At 41.8% G+C, this 21,826-nt stretch overlaps 2 protein-coding genes across 2 annotated transcripts; one reads left to right on the top strand and one right to left on the bottom strand.

The window, feature by feature from the left end:
• Positions 1-410: 410 nt before the first annotated feature.
• On the bottom strand, positions 411-5,770 carry LOC139375928 (small ribosomal subunit protein eS28). The gene is made up of 4 exons (XM_071117896.1): positions 5,680-5,770; positions 5,351-5,398; positions 1,452-1,574; positions 411-535 (listed from the first exon to the last, which is right to left on the bottom strand). The coding sequence occupies exons 1-3, from the start codon at positions 5,716-5,718 to the stop codon at positions 1,452-1,454; spliced, it is 210 nt and encodes a 69-aa protein (XP_070973997.1). The 5' UTR covers positions 5,719-5,770; the 3' UTR covers positions 411-535.
• Positions 5,771-9,934: 4,164 nt separating this feature from the next.
• LOC139377283 (potassium voltage-gated channel subfamily V member 2-like) lies at positions 9,935-15,292 on the top strand. Its single transcript, XM_071120289.1, has 2 exons — positions 9,935-11,499; positions 14,818-15,292. The coding sequence occupies exons 1-2, from the start codon at positions 10,168-10,170 to the stop codon at positions 15,145-15,147; spliced, it is 1,662 nt and encodes a 553-aa protein (XP_070976390.1). The 5' UTR covers positions 9,935-10,167; the 3' UTR covers positions 15,148-15,292.
• Positions 15,293-21,826: the final 6,534 nt, after the last annotated feature.

The following is a 21,826-nucleotide window of genomic DNA, read 5'->3' as shown; positions in this document are numbered from 1 at the left end:
ACAGGCTGAAGTTCACCCATGCCCCACCTACCCAACCCTGTAGATCTGAAACTATTAATAGGTGTAAGCAACATGGTGAAGATTTCATCCAATCCAATTATTTGAAATCTACCCAGGGGGCATGTTTCAGTTTGAAATTCAAACACAGCAGAACATTCCAGAGACAATTTAAAGTACATCACATGGTTCCAGTGATGACAGCTTCTACTTCATTCCCTGCACTTCAAATTCAGCACCTGTATTTTTTTTTGCAGTACTAGGTGTGAATTGTATGTCGTAATAAGATCATCCAAATCACAAGTTGGCATTAATACTATATTCTAGAAAAGAGAGTACATTAAAATAAACTACCAAGTACAGATCTCAGAACACGTCTACACGTTGGCCATTGAACAGAAAAATGACAAATCTTCACCTTGAACAACATTTTATTTCATTAACTTTGCACAAGTGAGACGTGGGGCCATTTTCAGGTGTACTGATGGGGTGTCATCTCCACAGGCTTTCGTTTGGCATCTCACATCTTCCCCGGCCACTGCAAGGAAAGAGGTGGGAATTCATGAATTTAGGCACATAGCTAACACTTTGAAAAAACTAAATAACAGACCCAAGGACACAATACTAACGACCTCAACTTGTCCCTGGGATGATACACATGGAAGTAGAGCTGAATGATTTCCCAGTCCACCTACACCATTATTTACATACTATGAGGCAGTAATTTTAGTGGTTGTAGTGAGTCGTTCTGAGTTCCCTCAAGGGCCATGGTGCCAAGAACATTACATCAGTGTGTGTACTTGCACTGGTGGCAGTCTAAAAGCCCTACTTGGGCTCCTGAGTGACGCAGTGGTCCAAGGCACTGCATCCGTGTTAGAGGCGTCACTACAGACACCCTGGTTCGATTCTAGGCTGTATCACAACCGGCCGTGATTGGGAGTCCCATAGGGTCGGCGCACAATTGTCCCAGCGTCATCCGGGTTTGGCTGGTGTAGGCCTTCATTGTAAATAAGAATTTTTTTCTTAACTGACTTGCACCGTTAAATAAAAATAAATAAACACAACTGCGCCTCAGTACCATGATTAACTGAACCAGGTGTGATAAGGTTAAAGCAAAACCATGTGCACACAACTGCTTTCTAGGAGTACATTTGAAGGCCCTTACTATACTTGAAATCTAAGTTCAGGTTAAAGTGGAAAAATTCAGTTGAAAAAGAATGCAAAAAAACATGTTAAAGTATTCCCCCAATTTAAAAAAATACTTCATACGGTTGTTTCTACATAAGGTATGAAATTATTCCAAATACAATTTTGTTTTGGGCTTACTTGAGGTCAATTTGAAGTGTAAAAATTATTATAATTATGTTTAGGTCACCCGACTATCTGCTCTGACAAATCGGCCCGTGGCTTAATCTAGTTGCCGGCTCCAGCTTTGTATGAACAATAGTACACACCTATCGTAGCCTCCTGGCTTCCCTTTCAGACTCCAGAAGTGTCAACACATCGCCTTCTCTGACTGGCCCCTTCACATTCCTGATGATGGACCGGTTGCTGTCATCCATGAACTCCACACGGACCTGAAAGAGAAAGGCAGGATACATTAGAACAAGGTTTCACCAAACTAGGGATTGCAAGAGAATCTGCGCTTGGTTCATAGAACCGAGGTTAAGTCAGTAACCTCCGGTAGCTGCTAGATGCGGTCCTAATAAACAGTGGTTTTAGTTTTATTCCTACAAAATGTGGCTCCATCGTTTGAATGGTTTAAGCTACAAAATATGACCCATCACAGAAAAAGACTTTGGAACGAGTGCGTAACGTTTCCCTCTACTATGCCCACAAGACCTTAGAACCGAGTGGTCAAGACCAGACACTAAAGCAGACTGGCGGAAAACAAAGATGTTATTTTCTACACAGAAGATCATACAACATTGCCCGACACCAATACCGTCGATGCATTTCAGTCACTTTACACCATACTGTTGCCAGACTGAAATAACAGACTGATATGTAAGACTCATAGCTCTCAAAAAAAGTAAACATGGGACTGTTGATTACTTTTAAATCAAATTAACATTGGGGTCATGATTTACAGTTAAAACCATAACTAGGGTGTTAGCATCCATCATTTGTCGCGTCACCTGTGATAAATCGTTTACATGTTTTCAAATTCACGTTTCGCCACCCCCATTTCCACGACGACGCCGTTTGCCGAGGCTGTGTGGGTGTGAAGCATCTAATTTGCATTGTAATACATAAATTGTTACAAACTGTAAAGCATGAACAGGACCGTAGCTTACTGGGTTTAAATTACTGTAATGTATTTGTACCGCATAATATCTTAATTTAATTTCTATTTCATAAAGACCTGTCTGCAACCTTTGACAGGGACCTAAATACTATTTAAATCAGATCCCATCTGAAAAGTGTTTAGCGAACTGGTGCATTTGTATCAATCCATTGACAGTTGCCAACTACACCGAACATAATTTAGACCCCAATCTATGGATTTCACATTACTGGGAAAACAGATATGCATCTGTTGCTCACGGATACCTTAAGGGGGAAATGGTAGAGGCGTGGATCAGAAAACCAGTCAGTACCTTGTGACCACTTGCCTCATGCAGTGCGACGTAGCCTTTGCATAGAATTGATCATACCGTTGATTGTGGCCTGTGGAATGTTGTCCCACTCCTCTTCAATGGCTGTTTGAAGTTTCTGGATATTGGCGGGAACTGGAACGCTCTGTCGTACAAGGCGACCGATTAATCAGCATGGCCGATTAATCAGGGACGATTTGATATTTTCATAAATCGGTAATCTTCATTTTTGGACGCCCGAATACATTGCACTCCACGAGGAGACTGCATGGCAGGCTGACCACCTGTTACGCTCGTGCAGCAAGGAGCCAAGGTAAGTTGCTAGCTAGCATTAAACTTATCTTATAAAAAACCTTAACATAATCACTAGTTAACTACACATGGTTGATAATATTAGTTTAACTAGCTTGTCCCGCGTTGCAAATGATCAAATTATCCTCGAATCACAGCCTACTTCGCCAAATGGGTGAAGATTGAAGATTTAACAAGCGCATTTGCGGAAAAAAGCACTGTTGTTGTACCTAACCATAAACATCAATGCCTTTCTTAAAATCAATACACAAGTATATATTTTTAAACCTGCCTATTTAGTTAAGAGAAATCCATGTTAGCAGGCAATATTAACTAGGGAAATAGTGTCACTTCCCTTGCGTTCTGTGCAAGCAGAGTCAGGGTATATGCAGCAGTTTGGGCCACCAGGCTTATTGCAAACTGAGTGAAGACCATTTCTTCCTAACAAAGACCGTAATTAATTTGCCAGAATTTTACATAATTATGACAACATTGAAGGTTGTGCAATATAACAGCAATATTTAGACTTATGGATGACACCCGCTCGATAAAATACACAACAGTCCCGTATTTCACTGAAAGAATAAACGTTTTGTTTTCGAAATGATAGGTCTTTAATATGGTCAAATCTGGAAACTAAGGCTTGTATTTCTGTGTGTTTATTATATTATAATTAAGTCTGATTTAATATTTGGTAGAGCAGTCTGAGCAGTGGTAGGCATCAGGAGGTTCTTAAGCATTCATTCAAACAGCACTTTCCTGCGTTTGACAGCAGCTCTTCGCAATGCTTGAATCACAGCGATGTTTATGACTTTAAGCCCATCAACTCCCGAGATTAGGCTGGCAATACTATAGTGTATAAGAACATCCAATAGTCAAAGGTATATGAAATACAAATGGTAGAGAGAAATAGTCCTATAACAACTACAACCTAAAACTTCTTAACTGGGAATATTGAAGACTCATGTTAAAAGGAACCACCAGCTTTCATATGTTTTGAGAAAGGAACTTAAACCGTAAGCTTTTTTTACATGGCACATATTGCACTTTTACTTTCTTCTCCAACAGTTTTTGCATTATTTAAAACAAATTGAACAGGTTTCATTAAGATTTTTTATTTATGTATTATATTAAGTTTAAAGTGTTCATTCAGTATTGTTGTAATTGTCATATACATATATATAGTCAGATTAATCAGTATCGTCTTTTTTCGGTCCTCCAATAAATCGGTATCAGCATTGAAAAATCATAATCGGCCGACCTCTAATCCAGACATGCTCAACGGGTGACATTGCCTGGTGAGTATGCAGGCCATGGAAGAACTGGTACCTTTTCAGCTTCCATAAATTGTGTACAGATCCTTGCGATATAGGGCCGTGCATTATGAAACATGATGGCGGCGGATGAATGGCATGACAACGGGCCTCAGGATCTCATCACGGTATCTCTGTGCATTCAAAATTGCCATCGATAAAATGCAATTGTGTTAGTTGTCCGTAGCTTCCAATACCCATACCATAACCCCACCATGGGACACTGGTCACATCAGCAAACCACTCTCCCACACAATGCCATTCACATCGTCTGCCATCTGCCCGGTACAGTTGAAACCAGGTCTCATCTGTGAAGAGCACACTTCCAGCGCCAGTGGACATCGAAGGTGATCATTTCCCCACTCAAGTCGGTTACAACGCCAAACTGCAGTGAGGTCAAGATCCTGGTGAGCTCGAGGAGCATGCAGATGACCTTCCCTGAGACAGTTTGACAGTTCTTCGGTTGTGCAAAACCACAGTTTCATCAGCTGCCGGGTGACTGGTCTCAGACCATGCTGCAGGTGAAGAAGCCAGATGTGGAGGTCCTGGGCTATCGTGGTTACACGTGGACTGCGGTTGTGAGGCTGTTTTAGAGTGGACCTTTGTCCCCAGCACAAAGTGCACCTGTGTATTTATCATACTGTTTAATCAGCCTCTAGATATGCCACACCTGTGAGGTGGATGGATTATCTTGACAAAGGAGAAATGCTCCCTAACAGGGATGTAAACAAATGCGTGCGCAACATTTGAGAGAAGTAAGCTTTTTGCGCTTATGGAACATTTCTGGGATATTTTATTTCAGCTCATGAAACATGGAACCAACACTTTACATGTTGCGTTTATATTTTTGTTCAGTGTAGTTTCTCAGGGATGAGACGCACAACATCTGTCATTACTTTGGATTTTCCATGAAATGCTACATAGCTAGCTGGCCGACTAGTGACCTCAAATGCCACCAACAGTCTACCTATACATGACAATCTTAGACATTAGCATGTAGCATAGCCAGAAGAACTACAGAATGTGAGCGCTCAAGGACTAGTTTTCTGCACAATACGTCACCATTAGCTAACTTGACATTCTCCTCAACTGGTTGAGTTGGCTAGAAAGCCAAAACCTTAAAATTCGCTTTTTCAGAATGTAGTAACATACCTGGGTACACTGTCCCTGGGAACCCGTTCTCCCGAGCACCTTGGTGACCTGGAGAAGAAATTGAAACAGATAATTACACAACCGATGTAACGAGAGGGGGAAACTAAAGAGCCTGTTCTAACTATCGAGTTGTTAGCTACAGTAACTAGCAAATGGCTGCTGTAGCACTCCCAGCACGCGCAGGCCACCGAGCAATGAGGACCGATGCTCCGTTCAAGTATAAACGTGGTAGTAACTTACCAAAAATGAGCTCAAATGAAACACTTAGTATTTACGAATTTAAATAGTCATGTATTTAAGATATTTCACAAAGGATTGGGTTTTCTTACTCTAGCAAGCTTGATCGGCTGCACGCGGCTGGCATCCATATTGTCAGGTTAGACCGGAAAGGAAGTCACGTGGTGCGCAGTACAGTATATATTCAAGCTGTGATACAAAATATTTTAACCTCTTAATAAATCGACACACTTTATATTTTATTTATATTGTACCTGACCTGCGTTTAAAAACAAATCTCCCTGAATTAAAAACATCGCCTATGTAAAATAAGTGTACATTTCCAGTTCCGGTAAACTGGTTCATTCATGCCGCATTCATATGCTCTACTATGAAACTGAACTAGGAAACGCTGACATTTCCTACATGTTAAATGTTTATAGTAATACATGTGCTGCGTTCAGCCAGTTAGCATGTCGGACATTTCCGAGTTTTGACTATCACTTGAAAGCGGCAACATAAATATTATATTATCCCTGTTTCATTCCACTCCGTAAAATAGGGGGTGGGGGAACTGAGAAGCACCATCTCTGATTATATGAATGATCAATGTACTGCCTTTGATTTCTAATGATAGTTGTATAATAAAATGTTATATTATAGGTATATTTTAAAATAGCAAAGACAAAGCCTGATAAACTAATTAAAGCATTGTGTGGAGTATTTGACATTGATAGAAAGTAGAATTTCAATGGACTAGACATAACAAATGCATTTGTAATGACACAAATATACAGTACATCAATAAAAATGTTTAGGCTACTACTGGACAACAGTAGTAGCCTATATTGGCTTGTGTTATGCTGATGTGAATCGGTACATAAGCCCAATATTACCCTAAACAAGGGTTCCCCAATTGATGGCCTGCAGGCCAAATTTGTCCCACAAGTGATTTTATGTGGCCCAAGTTTTCTGAGCAAAAATACACTGAACAAAAATATACATGCAACATGCAAGAATTTCAAAGATTTTGTTGAATTACAGTTCATGTAAGGAAATCAGTCAATTTAAATAAATTAAGCCATAAATCTATGGATTTTACATGACTGGGAATACAGTCATGTATCTGTTCGTCACAGATTCCTTAGGGGCATGGATCAGAAAACCAGTCAGTATCTGGTGTGACCACCATTTGCCTCATGCAGCGCGACACATCTCCTTCGCAGTGAGTTGTTCAGGCTGTTAATTGAGGCCTGTGGAACGTTTTCCCACTCTTCAAAGGCTGTGTGAAGTTGCTGGATATTGGCAGGAAATGGAACACGCTGTCATACGTCGATCCAGAGTATCCCAAACATGCTCGATGGGTGACATGTCTTGTGAGTATGCAGGCCATGGAAGAAATGGGATATTTTCCACTTTCAGGAATTGTGTACAGATCCTTGTGACATGGGGCCGTGCATTATCATGCTGAAACATGAGGTGATGGAGGCGGAAGAATGGCACGGCCATGGACCTAGGGATCTCGTCACGGTATTGATAAAATGCAATTGTGGGCCTACCGGGTGGCGCAGTGGTTAAGGGCGCTGTACTGCAGCGCCAGCTGTGCCACCAGAGACTCTGGGTTTGCGACCAGGCTCTGTCGTAACCGACCGGGAGTTCCGTGGGGCGAGGCACAATTGGCCTAGCGTCGTCCGGGTTAGGGAGGGTTTGGCCGGTAGGGATGTCAGAGTGGAGCTTGCAGACTGTGCCGGACTATAATGAACATACAATGTAGGCCTACACGACTATAACTCTATTTTTAAACTGTGTGCTTCTTGCAATTCAGTCATGACCATTAGATTAGTATTGCCGGATGTGGAGGTCCTGGGCTCGCGTGGTTACACATGGTCTGGTTTGATGTACTGCCAAATTCTCTAAAATAACATTGGAGGTGGCTTATGGTAGAAAACAATTCTCTGGCAACAGCAATAGTGGACATTACAGCAGTCAGCATTCCAGTTGCACACTGCCTCAAAACTTGAGACTACTGTGGTATTGTGTTGTGTGACAAAACTGCTAATTTTAGAATGGCCTTTTATTGACCCCAGCGCAAGGGGCACCTGTGTAATGATCATGCTGTTTAATCAACTTCTTGATATCAGGTGAATGGATTATCTTGGCAAAGGAGAAATGTTCACTAACAGGGATGTAAACAAATTGAGACATTTGAGAGAAGTAAGCTTTGTGCGTATGGGACATTTCTGGGATCTTTTATTTCAGCTCATGAAACATGGGACCAACACTTTACATGTTGTGTTTATATTTCTGTTCAGTATATATATATGTTTGTGTGTGTGTGTTTTTATATATACAGTGCCTTGCGAAAGTATTCGGCCCCCTTGAACTTTGCGAGGAGGAGGAAAATTATGTGGATATATTGAAGCAACATCTCAAGACATCAGTCAGGAAGTTAAAGCTTGGTTGCAAATGGGTCTTCCAAATGGACAATGACCCCAAGCATACTTCCAAAGTTGTGGCAAAATTGCTTAAGGATAACAATGTCAAAGTATTGGAGTGGCCATCTCAAAGCCCCTGACCTCAATCCTATTAAAAATTTGTGGGCAGACCTGAAAAAAGCGTGTGCGAGCAAGGAGGCTTACAAACCTGACTCAGTTACACCAGCTCTGTCAGGAGGAATGGGCCAAAATTCACCCAATTTAATTTTGTGGGAACCTTGTGGGAAGGCTACCAGAAATGTTTGACCCAAGTTAAACAATGTATAGGCAATGCTACCAAATACTAATTGGGTGTATGTAAACTTCTGACCCACTGGGAATGTGATGAAAGAAATAAAAGCTGAAATAAATCACTCTCTAGTATTATTCTGACATTTCACGTTCTTCAAATAAAGTGGTTGATCCTAACTGACCTAAGACAGGGAATTTTTACTAGGATTAGATGTCAGGAATTGTGAAAAACAGAGTTTAAATTTATTTGGCTATGGTGTATGTAAACTTCCGACTTCAACTGTATGTGATCATATACAAATGTTAGCAAGGTTTGAAATTATTATATTTTAGTCAAATATTATATCTGTTTGCAAATTGACCACAACAAGCCCAACCCCCTGACCCTCCACTCATGAAAGAAATTGTCCCTCAGCTGAATCTAGTTCATTTTCCTTCCGTCCTAAGCGGTTGGTCTTTCTGGGTCTGCCTCTACCTGACTGTTTGTCTCTCTCTGCTGTGGTGGATAAAATATTCATTCCCTTTACCAACTTTCTTGTCATTTTCTTACAGTAGCCAATCAAGTTTAGAATGTTTGGACATTTTGGATTATAAAACCATTGTAATATTCTGCCCTAGAGTACATTTCAAATTTCAGATAGATGTCAGAGTGGAGCTTGCAGACTGTGCCGGACTATAATGAACATACAATGTAGGCCTACACGACCATAACTCTATTTTTAAACTGTGTGCTTCTTGCAATTCAGTCATGACCATAGTTCTGATAAATGATTTTCCCCACTATGTTTTTATATGGGCAATCTGCAGTTAAGTGTGATATTCCAGTTTAATTTTTTTTGTATATATTTCCACACTATTAGGTCAAAAAAACACTCTGAAATTGTGAAAATTATGATCATGTTATTTTTGTGTAAGAGCTGTTTAAAAAAATAAATCATTAAGGAATTTCAGCCTGTTTAGCCGGGATGGAACTTTTGGCCCATATCGTGACTTCACAACGTGATCTGATTATTATAGACCAATGACTGTTCATTTGGGTAAGGGGGTGGGCTCTAGACCATCCTATTAGCCAATCAGGCCTGTGTATGTAAATTCTAACGCCATCAGACTGAGCATTTCAAGGACCAAACAAGGCTTAGGGAAATAAATTATTTAAAAAATACATACAGTATGTGGAGTTATTTTCATAAAATAAATACAGTGATTTATTAGACATACAGTGATTTAAAAATACAATTACAAAGACTGCATGAGGCTTTAAGTCCAAAAATGTATATAGCAACTGCAGCTTGCTGCTTTAAGGTATAAATACTGTCTAGGCCAGTGTAATAAACCAAATTTGGTTTCTCCTGTGATTCACATGAAAAAAGTGGAGGTTGGAAAAGGCATAGATGTGAAGTTATACAAAGGTTGTCGTTTACTGGGATTCCTTTTCAGTTTGAACTGCATGTACCTGTAAGCCTTTAATAGCCTTGTCACAAATGGGTGACTGCTGTCTCTGCTCTGCCTTTCCCTCCTCCCAGCACCAAATCCTTAAATCACAACACTAATCCTCCCGGACAGTATTTTTAACTTCCGTTAGGACAGAAAGAACAGCAATGGGATTAGAGAATCAGTGAGGAGGATGAATCCCCAACTCATGCTCTTGATCTTCTTGCACGTTGAATCAAACACGGTGTAGCTTTTTCTCTCCCTGCTGAATTTGTAAGGAAAGGAAAAGGAAGAAGAAAGTCTTGCCGTTGTTGCTCTTTGTGTCAAGGAATGTGAAACGTGTGACGTATTGGATTTGTTGGTAAGGTCTTTACTGATTTAACTTTCACTAGGTGAGCAGGATTGATCATTCTCAAAATTTCCTGCCCTCTGAGGGGTCGTACAATGGAACAACCTTCAAAAAACCCCCATCACCTAAAAAAGCTGAAAAAACGGCGCTCCAGTTTGTTTGCCAGCGTGAAGCTGAACACCAGCTTATCCAAGAGCATTGAAGAACCAGACGCTACCTTCCCCTTTGCACAGGAGAGCTCTGTGAAAGCATGGACGTCCATGGACAACCTGGACAACCCTGCTACTCAGACAGTAGTCCTGAAGGAGAACGGGCCCGAGAAGAAAAGGGAGGAGAAAGAAAAACGTGTCGCCAGACAATCCAACATAGTCACCATCAATGTCGGTGGGAGAGTCTTTCACATACCTATCCATCTGGTTCTCCGCTACCCCAAAACCAGGATTGGCTCTCTGGCCCTCTGTACCGATCCTGTGAAGAGGATGACACTCTGCGACGACTACTCCGTCCGTAAAAATGAGTTCTTCTTTGACCGGGACCCCACTTTCTTCCACTACATCTTCCACTTTTACTGCAGCAACGTCATGTGGGTGATGGAGAGTCTGTGTCCGCTCAATTTCGAGGAGGAGATGAACTTCTGGGGTCTCCGCATGAGGGACACTCCGAGGTGTTGCCGCATGCTGTTTGAGGAGAAGGTGGATGAGATCAAAGATGGCCTGAAGGTCAACCAGGAGCTGATCGACGAAATCAAGCCGGCCCACAGGGATGAGGAGGCCATGTTCAAGACCATGTTCCTGGGAGGGTTCCGCAAGGCCCTCTGGGACCTGATGGAGAACCCCTACTCCTCTTTAGCGGCCAAGGGCTTTGCCGTGTTCTCCAGCCTCTTCGTCCTCATCTCCATCGTGGCCATGACCCTCAACACGGTAAAGGAGCTGAGGAAGTACACTATCTACGGCAAGACCTACATGGAGTGTGTGGAGATCGTCTCCATCGTCTTCTTCACCTTTGAGTACTTCCTGCGGCTACTCACCACCTGCGACATCAAACACTTTGTGAAAAGCGGCCTTAACTTTGTGGACCTGTTGGCCGTCATGCCCTACTTCATCCAGATCATCTTTGAGATTTTCACAGATGTTGATGATGCTGGTGCCCAGGAGGACCTGAAGACCATGGCCAGGGTCAGCAAAGTCAGCAAGGTGCTCAAGGTGGTCAAACTCATGCGCATCTTTCGCATCCTCAAGCTGGCAAAGCATTCCACTGGAATGCGGGCGTTTGGCTTCACCATCCGGCAGTGCAGAGAGCAGGTGTGCTGCTTATTCCTGTTCATTATCATGGGCATCTTCACCTTCTCGGCCCTCATGCACTCTGTGGAGCTGGACCAGCCAGGCACCCCTTTCAGCAGCATCCCTGATGCCTGGTGGTGGGCCGCAGTGAGTAAACAACTTATCAACTCCATATTAACAACTTATAAACTCTATATCAGGGGTATTCAACTCTTAACCTACAAGGTCCGGATCCTGTTGGTTTTCTGTTCGACCTGATAATTAATTACACCCACCGGGTATCCCAGGTTTAAATCAATGCTTGATGAGAGGGGAACAATGGAAAAAAAGCAGTGGGAATTGTCTTCAAAGTGCAGAGTTGAGTTTGAGGGCTCTATATGTTTTGTGTTCTGTATAGTATGCCCTAAATTTCAGTTATTTTTCTATGATATAATATGGCATTCCTGTTCATTGACACTTCTAGTATAGATTTTTCATCCTTTTAACTCTTATTTGAACTCTCTCAATTGATGGTGCCAATGGCAGTATACATAAAGGATCCATTTCCTGTTTGTGTTTCACTTTAATCACGAGGAAACAGGCCCAACAAGGCTTTTCATGACCAATGGGGAAGGATGACAAAAATACTTCCCTGACTTTTGTTTTTAATGAGTTGGATAATGTAGAGTGCCTTCAGAAAGTATTCACACCCATTTACTTTTTCCAAATTTGGTTGTGTTACAGCCTGCATTTAAAATGGATTAAATTGAAATGCATTTGTCACCGGCCTACACAATACCCCATAATGTCAAAGTGGAATTCTGTTTTCAAAATGTTCACAATTATTTTAAAAACCTGAGTCATTAAGTATTCAAACCCTTTGTTATGGCAAGCCTAAATATTACAGTAGTAAAAATGTGCTTAACAAATCACATAATAAGTTGCATCGACTCACACTGTGTGCAATAATAGTGTATAACATGATTTTAGAATGACTACCTCATCTCTCTACCCCACACATACACATCTGTAAGGTCCCTCAGTCGAGCAGTGAATTTCAAAACACAGATTCAACCACAAAGACCAAGGAGGTTGCCTCGCAAAGAAGAGCACCTATTGGTAGATGGGTAAAAATAAAATAGCAGACATTGAATCTATTTGAGCATGGTATTAATTACACTGTTGATTGTGTATCAATACACCCAGTCACTACAAAGATACAGGCACCCTTACTAACTCAGTTGCAGGCAAATGGTGACTTTAAAACTGTTATAGTTTAATGGCTGTGATAGTAGAAAACTGAGGATGGATCAACAACATTGTAGTTACTCCACAATAGTAACCTAATTGACAGAGTGAAAAGGAAGCCTGTACAGAATACAAATATTCAAAAACATGCATCCTCTTTGCAACAAGGGACTAAAGTAATACTGCAAAAAAATGTGACAAAGCAATTAACTTTCTGTCCTGAATACAAAGTGTTATGTTTGGGGAAAATCTAATACAACACATTACTGAGTACCACTCTCCATATTTTCAAGAATAATGGTAGCTGCATCATGTTATGGGCTTATGCTATATGCTTGTAATCTTTATGGACTGGGAGTTTAAGATAGATTTTTGTATTCTTTTTTTATCTATGGAATGGCGCTAAGCACAGTCAAACTCATAGAAGAAAACCTGGTTCAGTCTGCTTCCCAAAAGACACTGGGAGATTAATTCTCCTTTCAGCAGGACAATAACGTAAAACATAAGGCCAAACTACACTAGAGTTGTTTACCAAGAAGAGTGAATGTTCCTGAGTGGCCGAGTTACAGTTTGGCTTTAAATCTGCAAGACCTGAAAATGGTTGTCTAGCATTGATCAACACCCAACTTGACCAAGATTTTTGAAAAGAATAAAATGGCCAAATGTTGCACCATCCAGGTGTGGAAAGATCTTAGAGATTTACCCAGAAAGACACACAGCTGTAATCGCTGCCAAAGGTAATTCTACAAAGTAAATTAGATATTTTTGTATTTCATTTTCATTAAATTTGCAAAAATGTCTAAAAACATGTTTTCACTGTCATTACGGGGTATTGTGTGTAGATGAAGGAGAAGAAATCTAGGCTGTAACAAAACAAAATGTGGAATAGGTTAAAGGGCACTGTATTTGCGTATGGCTTTTTCAGCCTTTTTCCTCATATTAACTCTCTCAATTGATGTAGCTAGTGGCGGTATATATAAAGGATACATTTGTGGTTCACTTTCATCACGAGGAAACAGGGTCAACAAGGCTTTTCAACTGCGAGTGATGACAAATATACTTTGTTGACTTTAGAATTTCAGAGTATAATAATGTAATCTGCCACATTTCATTGGATTTATTTGCTACTCCAAACATGGGGCAATGACATTGTGTTCATGCATCATAGTCTGTGTGTCTTCCTCTTTGGTGGAGGACATTATAGACTTTATCTCCCGGCAGCTGTTAACTTTTACGTGTCTAATCTCGTCTAATGCAATGTAATGCCTTTCGTTTCAAACCATGGTTTAAAGACTGATTAGAAAAGTTGGATTGGTTCCTGGATCCCTGGAGGTTGAATTGGTCCTTGTTATTCCCAGAAGTATTTCCGGACCTGACATACTGTACATGACTAGTGCTGTAACTAACATCATGATCAACTACCATAATTACCTAGATTAGTATCACGCTTATTCTCAAGATCTGTCTCCTTCACTTAGTTGGATTCTGAGTCAAGGGAAAATATACAGTATGTTCTGTCTTTTCGTTGTCAGCAAAAGAAACCAGGCTGTAGCGCAACTATACTCACCTGGCAGACCTGACTAAAACGGCATTAATAAGGACAGCGGGTGCTGACTTGTATGTATAAATATTTTTTTTAGGAACTCAATCAGGCTTTCAACTTACTGCTGTTGAGAGTTGTAATAGTAGAATGGCTGCACAAGGTGGAATTAATTTGTTAGTGCATGGGAATTTTTCCTCTTGTAATGTTATTCATTGACAGGCCTTAGAGTGCTATTTTTAACCTGTCAGAAATGTCCATTTGATTAACTACCGGCCATGTTAGCTAAGTGGGTATAGTTAGGCTATCCAGCTATCAAAATCTTAGTTATCATGGCCAGATTACGTGACCAGGGGCCTCGACCCCCAGGGGGCCACATTGATTTAGTTGAGTAATTTATTTATCACATGAACACACATAAGACATGAAAATATGTGTTGAATTGCCGGCAATTTTTTTTCTCTCTGCCAACAAGAGGGGTGTAAACAGTTTAAACAGCTTGGGTCGCGATGTGGGGGTTTGCTACGATGATGATAAATGACAATATCCATCCGGACCTTTGCCATCTCAGAAATCTGTGTGACCAGACCTTCTCTAATAGTAGTTGAGTACCCCTGGTGTTCTGTATAGTATGTGGCTTTGACTAAAATGTTCTTTGAGATGGACATAACAAGACCATTTCCTTCTTCGTCCTACAGGTGAGCATCTCCACTGTGGGCTATGGTGACGTGGTGCCCATCTCCTATCTGGGTCGCTGCGTGGCATTTGGCTGCATCTCCTTTGGCATTATCCTCAACGGCATGCCCATCTCAATCCTCTTCAACAAGTTCTCAGACTACTACGCCAAGCTCAAGGCCCAGGAATACACCCAGACTATAGGCCCGGGTGTACGCACCTTCCAGCTCAAGAAACGTCTGCGGCGCAAGTTCAATGGCTGCTTCGAACCACAGCCTTCGGACGACTCTGATGACGATTATGACACCACATACCATCCAAACAGGAGTCAGAGCCATGCGGGCGCAGAGTGAGACCCTAATGCCAACGCCCCTTAAATGCCTTTCTCGCCTTCATGCTGGAGACTAACACCCCATCTGCCTCTGACTATATTCTAAGCCGGGGTGTAGGAAAGTAAACATTGGGCAAAGGGGGTGGTGGGGGTGGGGGATTGAGGCTGAGCCAAGGGGAGATAAACCATAAGCTACAGCTTTAGACGTGGCACGCTAAGGGTGACTCCTCAGTCATATGGACAGGAATTACCCCCCATCGGGATCGGTTTCTAAGAATAGCACCCGATGCAGTTAAGCTGAGTGGAACTAACTTTCTACCAGGCATTCATGCCTATAACAGAGTAACGACCAACGTTTATTAGACTATATTGCACAAACCACTTCAGAAGCTGAGGGATGGTAGCCAGTAGGCCTATGACTGCTCCATTGGATGAAGTGCTAATATACATTTTTTTTTGAGGGGACCTCAGCTCTATAACATGTGCAGGATGTAAATGTTCAAATCAACACATGCAATTAGGCCTAATTAGTTTATTATACCATGATAAAAGACACTATTGCAGTTGGATGATACTTCCAGTAGGCAATTACTTCTCAGTTTTGGTCAGAAAATGAACATTCAACTAATTAATTGAACAAATTATATTATAAAACAACAGTTTTAAAACGGTATCTTTAATTCATTAGTAGAACTGAACCCAACTCTGACATGGTACTCCGTTTCTACCCAAATGTCCGTGTTATGGGCAATAGTCAGTTCAAGTTACGCTATATCCTTAAAATGTATACAGTTAGACAGTACTATATAGTACTGTATACAGTTAGACAGTACTATATAGTACTGTATACAGTTAGACAGTACTATATAGTACTGTATACAGTTAGACAGTACTATATAGTACTGTATACAGTTAGACAGTACTATATAGTACTGTATACAGGACTCATTTGAAATAGACCAAGCGATGGGTGTCAAAGAATAAAAGTCATTTCATCTGAACTGTTTTATTTCTTGTTTTGTTGAATGTCTCATGTCCTATTAAAAATAACATGTTACCACAACCAGTAAGTCAGTGAAATGGAAGGATGAAGCCAAATACATTGAACTAAAGTCAACTGCAAAGCTTTCTGGGAAATACTAATAAGTGTTTGATATAAATAACAACAAACAAAAACAGTTCTGCTCTCCATTGATAAAACATATCTATTTTCAAGGTTGAAATGTGTGGCTTGCGCTCAAATAACTACAGATAGAGTATTGAAACCGAAATCAAGACCACAAGCAACCAGACATTGCAGTAGTTTGATACGGAACAGATAGGCTGACTGTCTAATAATATTTAGGGATAAGGCGACTGAAAGGATAGCAGCAGTGGCTTTTGACAGTCGCCTGGCAGTGACCTCTAGTGTTAACCTGGGGCCATGGGACTGTATTACGACAGTAACAGTAAGGAGTGAGAGGGGACAGAGAGGAAACGGACCCAAGGCTATCCACACACATTCATGCTTTGAAAAGAGATTGTGTGACGCACTGATATACAAATAGTATATCAGTACAAATAGTATTCCCTGACACCACAATGGGACTCCTTGGTAATGCTATTCTCGCACTTCGAATTGTATTGTCTGCATATTTTCTTGAAATGCAAACAAAACAAGATGTTACTGAAGCCCAATAGCCCAATGTCTAATGTCTGTGGCATGAATCTGTGGTATGAATGCTCAAAACGGTGACTCTGTTTTGAACTTGCATCCTGATTTTGTTAGCTTTTCTGAGTCTAGTGCTATTTGGTTGTTGGCACTTTGCTTTTACTGGTATTTCCAGCATGAGGCTGGTTTGCTGCAGATAGAAAATCATACAGTAGGAAAGCTCTCTCCAATCAATCTGGTTGTGCGTGTCTGTTTGATAGGGAATACAGTACTTTGTAGTACTTTGTGCAAGCTGATCCTCTCCAACGGACTCAGAAGTTGGCGTTGGCGTCAGACTGTGCCAGATTTCTGTATTTTGAAAGTTACATATCTTTTTTTTGTTTTTTTTTGTTGTTGTTGAATTTTACCCCTTTTTCGCCCCAATTTCGTGGTATCCAATTGTTTTAGTAGCTACTATCTTGTCTCATCGCTACAACTCCCGTACGGGCTCGGGAGAGATACACAACCCAACCAAGCCGCACTGCTTCTTAACACAGCGCGCATCCAACCCGGAAGCCAGCCGCACCAATGTGTCGGAGGAAACACCGTGCACCTGGCAACCTTGGTTAGCGTGCACTGCGCCCGGCCCGCCACAGGAGTCGCTGGTGCGCGATGAGACAAGGACATCCCTACCGGCCAAGCCCTCCTTAACCCGGACGACGCTAGGCCAATTGTGCATCGCCCCACGGACCTCCCGGTCGCGGCCGGTTACGACAGAGCCTGGGAGCGAACCCAGAGTCTCTGATGGCACAGCTGGCGCTGCAGTACAGCGCCCTTAACCACTGCGCCACCCGGGAGGCCCGAAAGTTACATATCTTTAACTTGATTGCTGACATGCAAAACATTTTGGGACTATATCAACAATGGACTAATGAAAGAAATACCAAAAGATGCTTTTTGGGTGGAGCTTTCCTTTAAGATGTTGGCTTGACAGTCCAATAAACTTCCATGGTTGGTTTCATTGACTCTCCCCTTTAACTGCCCCTAATTTACCCATTTTTAGCAACAACTTCTGAGTCTGTTGAAAAGGATCAGCTAGAGCAAAGTGAGATGTAGAATCACTGATATACAAATAGTATTCCCTGACAAATAATAGACTTTGTGTGATTAAGATTCACAGGGCTACACTTTCCCTGGCTTAGGCCAGGGTTTCCCAAACTCGGTCCTGGGGCCCCCCTGGTGCACGTTTTGGCTTTTGCACGAGCACTACACAGCTGATACAAATAGCCAACTCATCATCAAGCTTTGATTATTTGAATCAGCTGTGTAGTGCTAGGGCAAAAACCTAAATGTGCACCCAGGGGGGGCCCCAACAAAGAGTTTGGGAAACCCTGGCCTATACTTGCACCACTAACTTAGTTCGTAAACCCCATGCCTGGGTGGCAAGTAGCCTAGCGGTTAAGAGCATTGGGCCAGTAATCGTAAGGTTGCTGGTTTAAATCCCTGAGCCTGTCTATGTGAAAAATCTGTTGATGTGCTCTTGAGCAAGGCACTTAACCCTAATTGCTCCTGTAAGTCGCTCTGGATAAGTCTACTAAAGTACTAAAATGTAAAAAACAACATTTAAATCACTAGTTGACATGTATTTATCTTATACGAGAGTTCTAGCCTTGATGGGAACTCTTTTTAACACCACAGTGGTGATCTCAAGATCAGGACATCCTTTTCCTTGGACAAAGTCGAATGGCTCCTTGTGAGAATCCCCGCCTGGCATAGACAGTAGAGCATTATATAAAACCCTAGGAAGCTCTCACAAGTAGCCACACATCCTCACCTCATCATACAGTACCTGCTCCGTCTATTGGCTGTTTGTGTCATTGACTTGGGAGCAAACATCATCAACATCATGGATGCTAAGTGTCTCTCATGGTGGTTGCCCATGGTTGCGATGTATGTGACCCAGGGGCCAGGGTGAAGCCGTATGGTGGTCACATCGTGTGAGAGCTCCAGACCTTGGACAACACCACAGTGAGTACAACTCTCAAGGGTCTAATACAGGGATCTCCAACCATGTTCCTGGAGCACTACCCTCCTGTAGGTTTTCAATCCAACCCTGTTCCTGGAGCACTACCCTCCTGTAGGTTTTCAATCCAACCCTGTTGCTGGATTGCAACCCTCCTGTAGGTTTTCACTCCAACCCTGTTCCTGGAGTGCAACCCTCCTGTAGGTTTTCACTCCAACCCTGTTCCTGGAGTGCAACCCTCCTGTAGGTTTTCACTCCAACCCTGTTCCTGGAGTGCAACCCTCCTGTAGGTTTTCACTCCAACCCTGTTCCTCGAGAGCAACCCTCCTGTAGGTTTTCACTCCAACCCTGTTCCTGGAGAGCAACCCTCCTGTAGGTTTTCACTCCAACCCTGTTCCTGGAGAGCTACCCTCCTGTAGGTTTTCACTCCAACCCTGTTCCTGGAGAGCTACCCTCCTGTAGGTTTTCACTCCAACCCCTGTTGTAAGTAACCTGATTCAGCTTATCAATCATTAGAGTCAGGTGCGCTAGATTGGGGTTGGAGTGAAAACCTCCTGAATGGTAGCTCTCAAGAAACAGGGTTGGAGTGAAAACCTCCTGGATGGTAGCTCTCAAGGAACAGGGTTGGAGTGGAAACCTCCCGGATGGTAGCGCTCTAGCAACAGGGTTGGGGAGCCCTGCTCTAATAGCTTGTTTCACATGTTTTATGATGCTGTTGTTTGTGCTTTCACAATGTACATTTGTGAGTTCAATTTAGTTGAATCCGAAAGGCATACATGTATTTTTATACTGAAAAGCACGAGAATGGAGGTTATGGTGAATGGAATCCTTTTCTCAACCAAGCTAACTGACATTTGCCTAAACTGTAAATGATGCCTTATTCAGTTCTCCTTCTACAAGGGCAATTCTGAATTGGCTGAAAAGGGACCAGTTTGCCAACCTAAAGACTTCAGAGACAGAGACTGGCAGAGATGTGGTGAGGCAGAGAGACGACCAGGAATCCACAGAGAGAGTAACAGAAGACCAGCAGAACCATCTAGGGTTCCCCAGCACACTTCCACAGGTCCAGGGGGAAATGTAGCTTTCCACTGTCCCTCTGAGGTACAACGTGTCCACCCGTACCCGCTGAGACGTGGGGCCTGCTGGGGTGTGCTGCCGGTTTGGCTGCAACATGAGCGAGCTGCTCCAGTATTGCTGACCTAAAGCTAATGCTAGTCTAGAGATACATTTCACAAATAATTGTTGGTTAGCCATTGGAATGATGGAATAGGGTCAAATCGGTTTTATTTATGTTTGTTGGAGCACCATTATGCAGTTGTAAAAAAATTTTTTTACTGAAATGTTAGGGTCGTTTTTCTTGTCCTGAATTGTGTGTTAATTTAATCACCAGAATATTGTAGTTGAATGACTTGTGTAAGGACAAAATCAAGACAAAAACAAGTTGTTGAAAGATGTTTTATTTGTAAAATGTATTATATTCATATTATACTTGCTTCTCACCTGCACAATGAAGGACAACAAAGAATGCCAAATGTGAGTTTGTCAAGAAATCTTCCTGCTTTTGAAGATCATTGAGTGGTGGTTACTTAATAGATCTTATGTATAACATGCTTTTTTGACATCAAGCTTCAAATAGGGACAATTACCCCTCACTTCTCCGAAAGTGTTGAGAGGTTTCTGGAACAAAATACCTCCATGTTATGTTATAGGGGTACTTCACCCAAATTACAAAATAATATATTGGTTAAAAAGGTACTATTGGTTATAAAGGTACTGTTGACATTGGATTTGTGCCACACATGCTGAAAAGTTGGCATTTGCTATACAGTATAAAGGTAATTGATCCATGTATCACAGACAAAACTACACCCCCGATAGCATCCCTTTCTATTAAAGATCAATTTATCAGCCTGTCATCTCACTCCACTCTTAACAATGTCCATTCTCATTACAATCTTCATTGTACGTATTTAAAACATGCAGAGAAAATCCTTTCAAAAGTCTGTATGGCAGTAGCAAGATTACAGCTCCTGAATCCAGTTGAATCTCTCTGATAGGGATAAAGCGGATTGAGTGCATGGGCCAAGTGCTCCAACTATAACATAACGGGGGGGTCCAGCTATTATCCTGTGAAATATGATACACACTACAGATGCCCCTGAATAGCGGAACATTTAGGTACAGTAAGATGCTATATGTGGAATAGGGGCTACTGTATGGTTCCCCTAGTGTTATGTCAGATAGGATGGTGTTATATAAGAATAGTGTATAACATGTATATAAAACATTATTTAGGGAAAAATAAATATGTTTATAGAAACCCTTTTTTTGTTTTATTGTGATTACCTGTATTTTACCAGCAGGTGTGCAAAGGTGGCAAAGTTGGTTAAACTTTGGGGCTACTTAGGGACCGTCAATAAATTACACAATGAAAATGTGACAATTTCATGTTTCACACCTTTTAATTGTCTCATTAAATGCTTTCAATATTTGTATATGAATTTCTACAATTTATAGTTGGTTTGTGGTTAAGTAATTGAAACTTGGAGCTCTTGACATTTTAAATATTGTCCCATGTACATTATGTAATTTACTGATGGTCCCTAACTAGCCTATAAGGCACATATGTCAGAGTCAAGGCCCGCGGGCCACATCCGGCCCGCAAGAAGGTTTTTTACGGCCCCTGGGATGATCTTGATTTATTATTAGAACCGGCCCGCAGCAAGCCGGCAGCCCGCAGATCTTTTACACGCACCAATACTACATTTCCCACAATGCAAAGGTGACGCACCGAGCAGTAGGCTGCTTCATTTCAATATTTATTGGCACAGCAGTCGTCAGCATCACAGTAAAATTAACTTTCAGATACCCATCAAAAATGGCAAAACGGAAGGTGGATACTGAGAACCGGGGGTTTCAAACAAGGTGGGAGTCGGAGTATATGTTCACGAAGGTAGCTGGAAAACCTGTGTGTCTTCTGTGTGGAGAAAGTGTGGCGGTACTGAAAGAGTATAATCTGAGACGACATTATGAAACGAAACACGCGGA

This window comes from Oncorhynchus clarkii, chromosome 20 (genome assembly GCF_045791955.1).
Source record: "Oncorhynchus clarkii lewisi isolate Uvic-CL-2024 chromosome 20, UVic_Ocla_1.0, whole genome shotgun sequence".
NCBI lineage: Eukaryota > Metazoa > Chordata > Actinopteri > Salmoniformes > Salmonidae > Oncorhynchus > Oncorhynchus clarkii.
The sequence above is the reverse complement of the archived record's forward strand: the minus strand, read 5'-3'. Positions and strand labels throughout refer to the sequence as shown.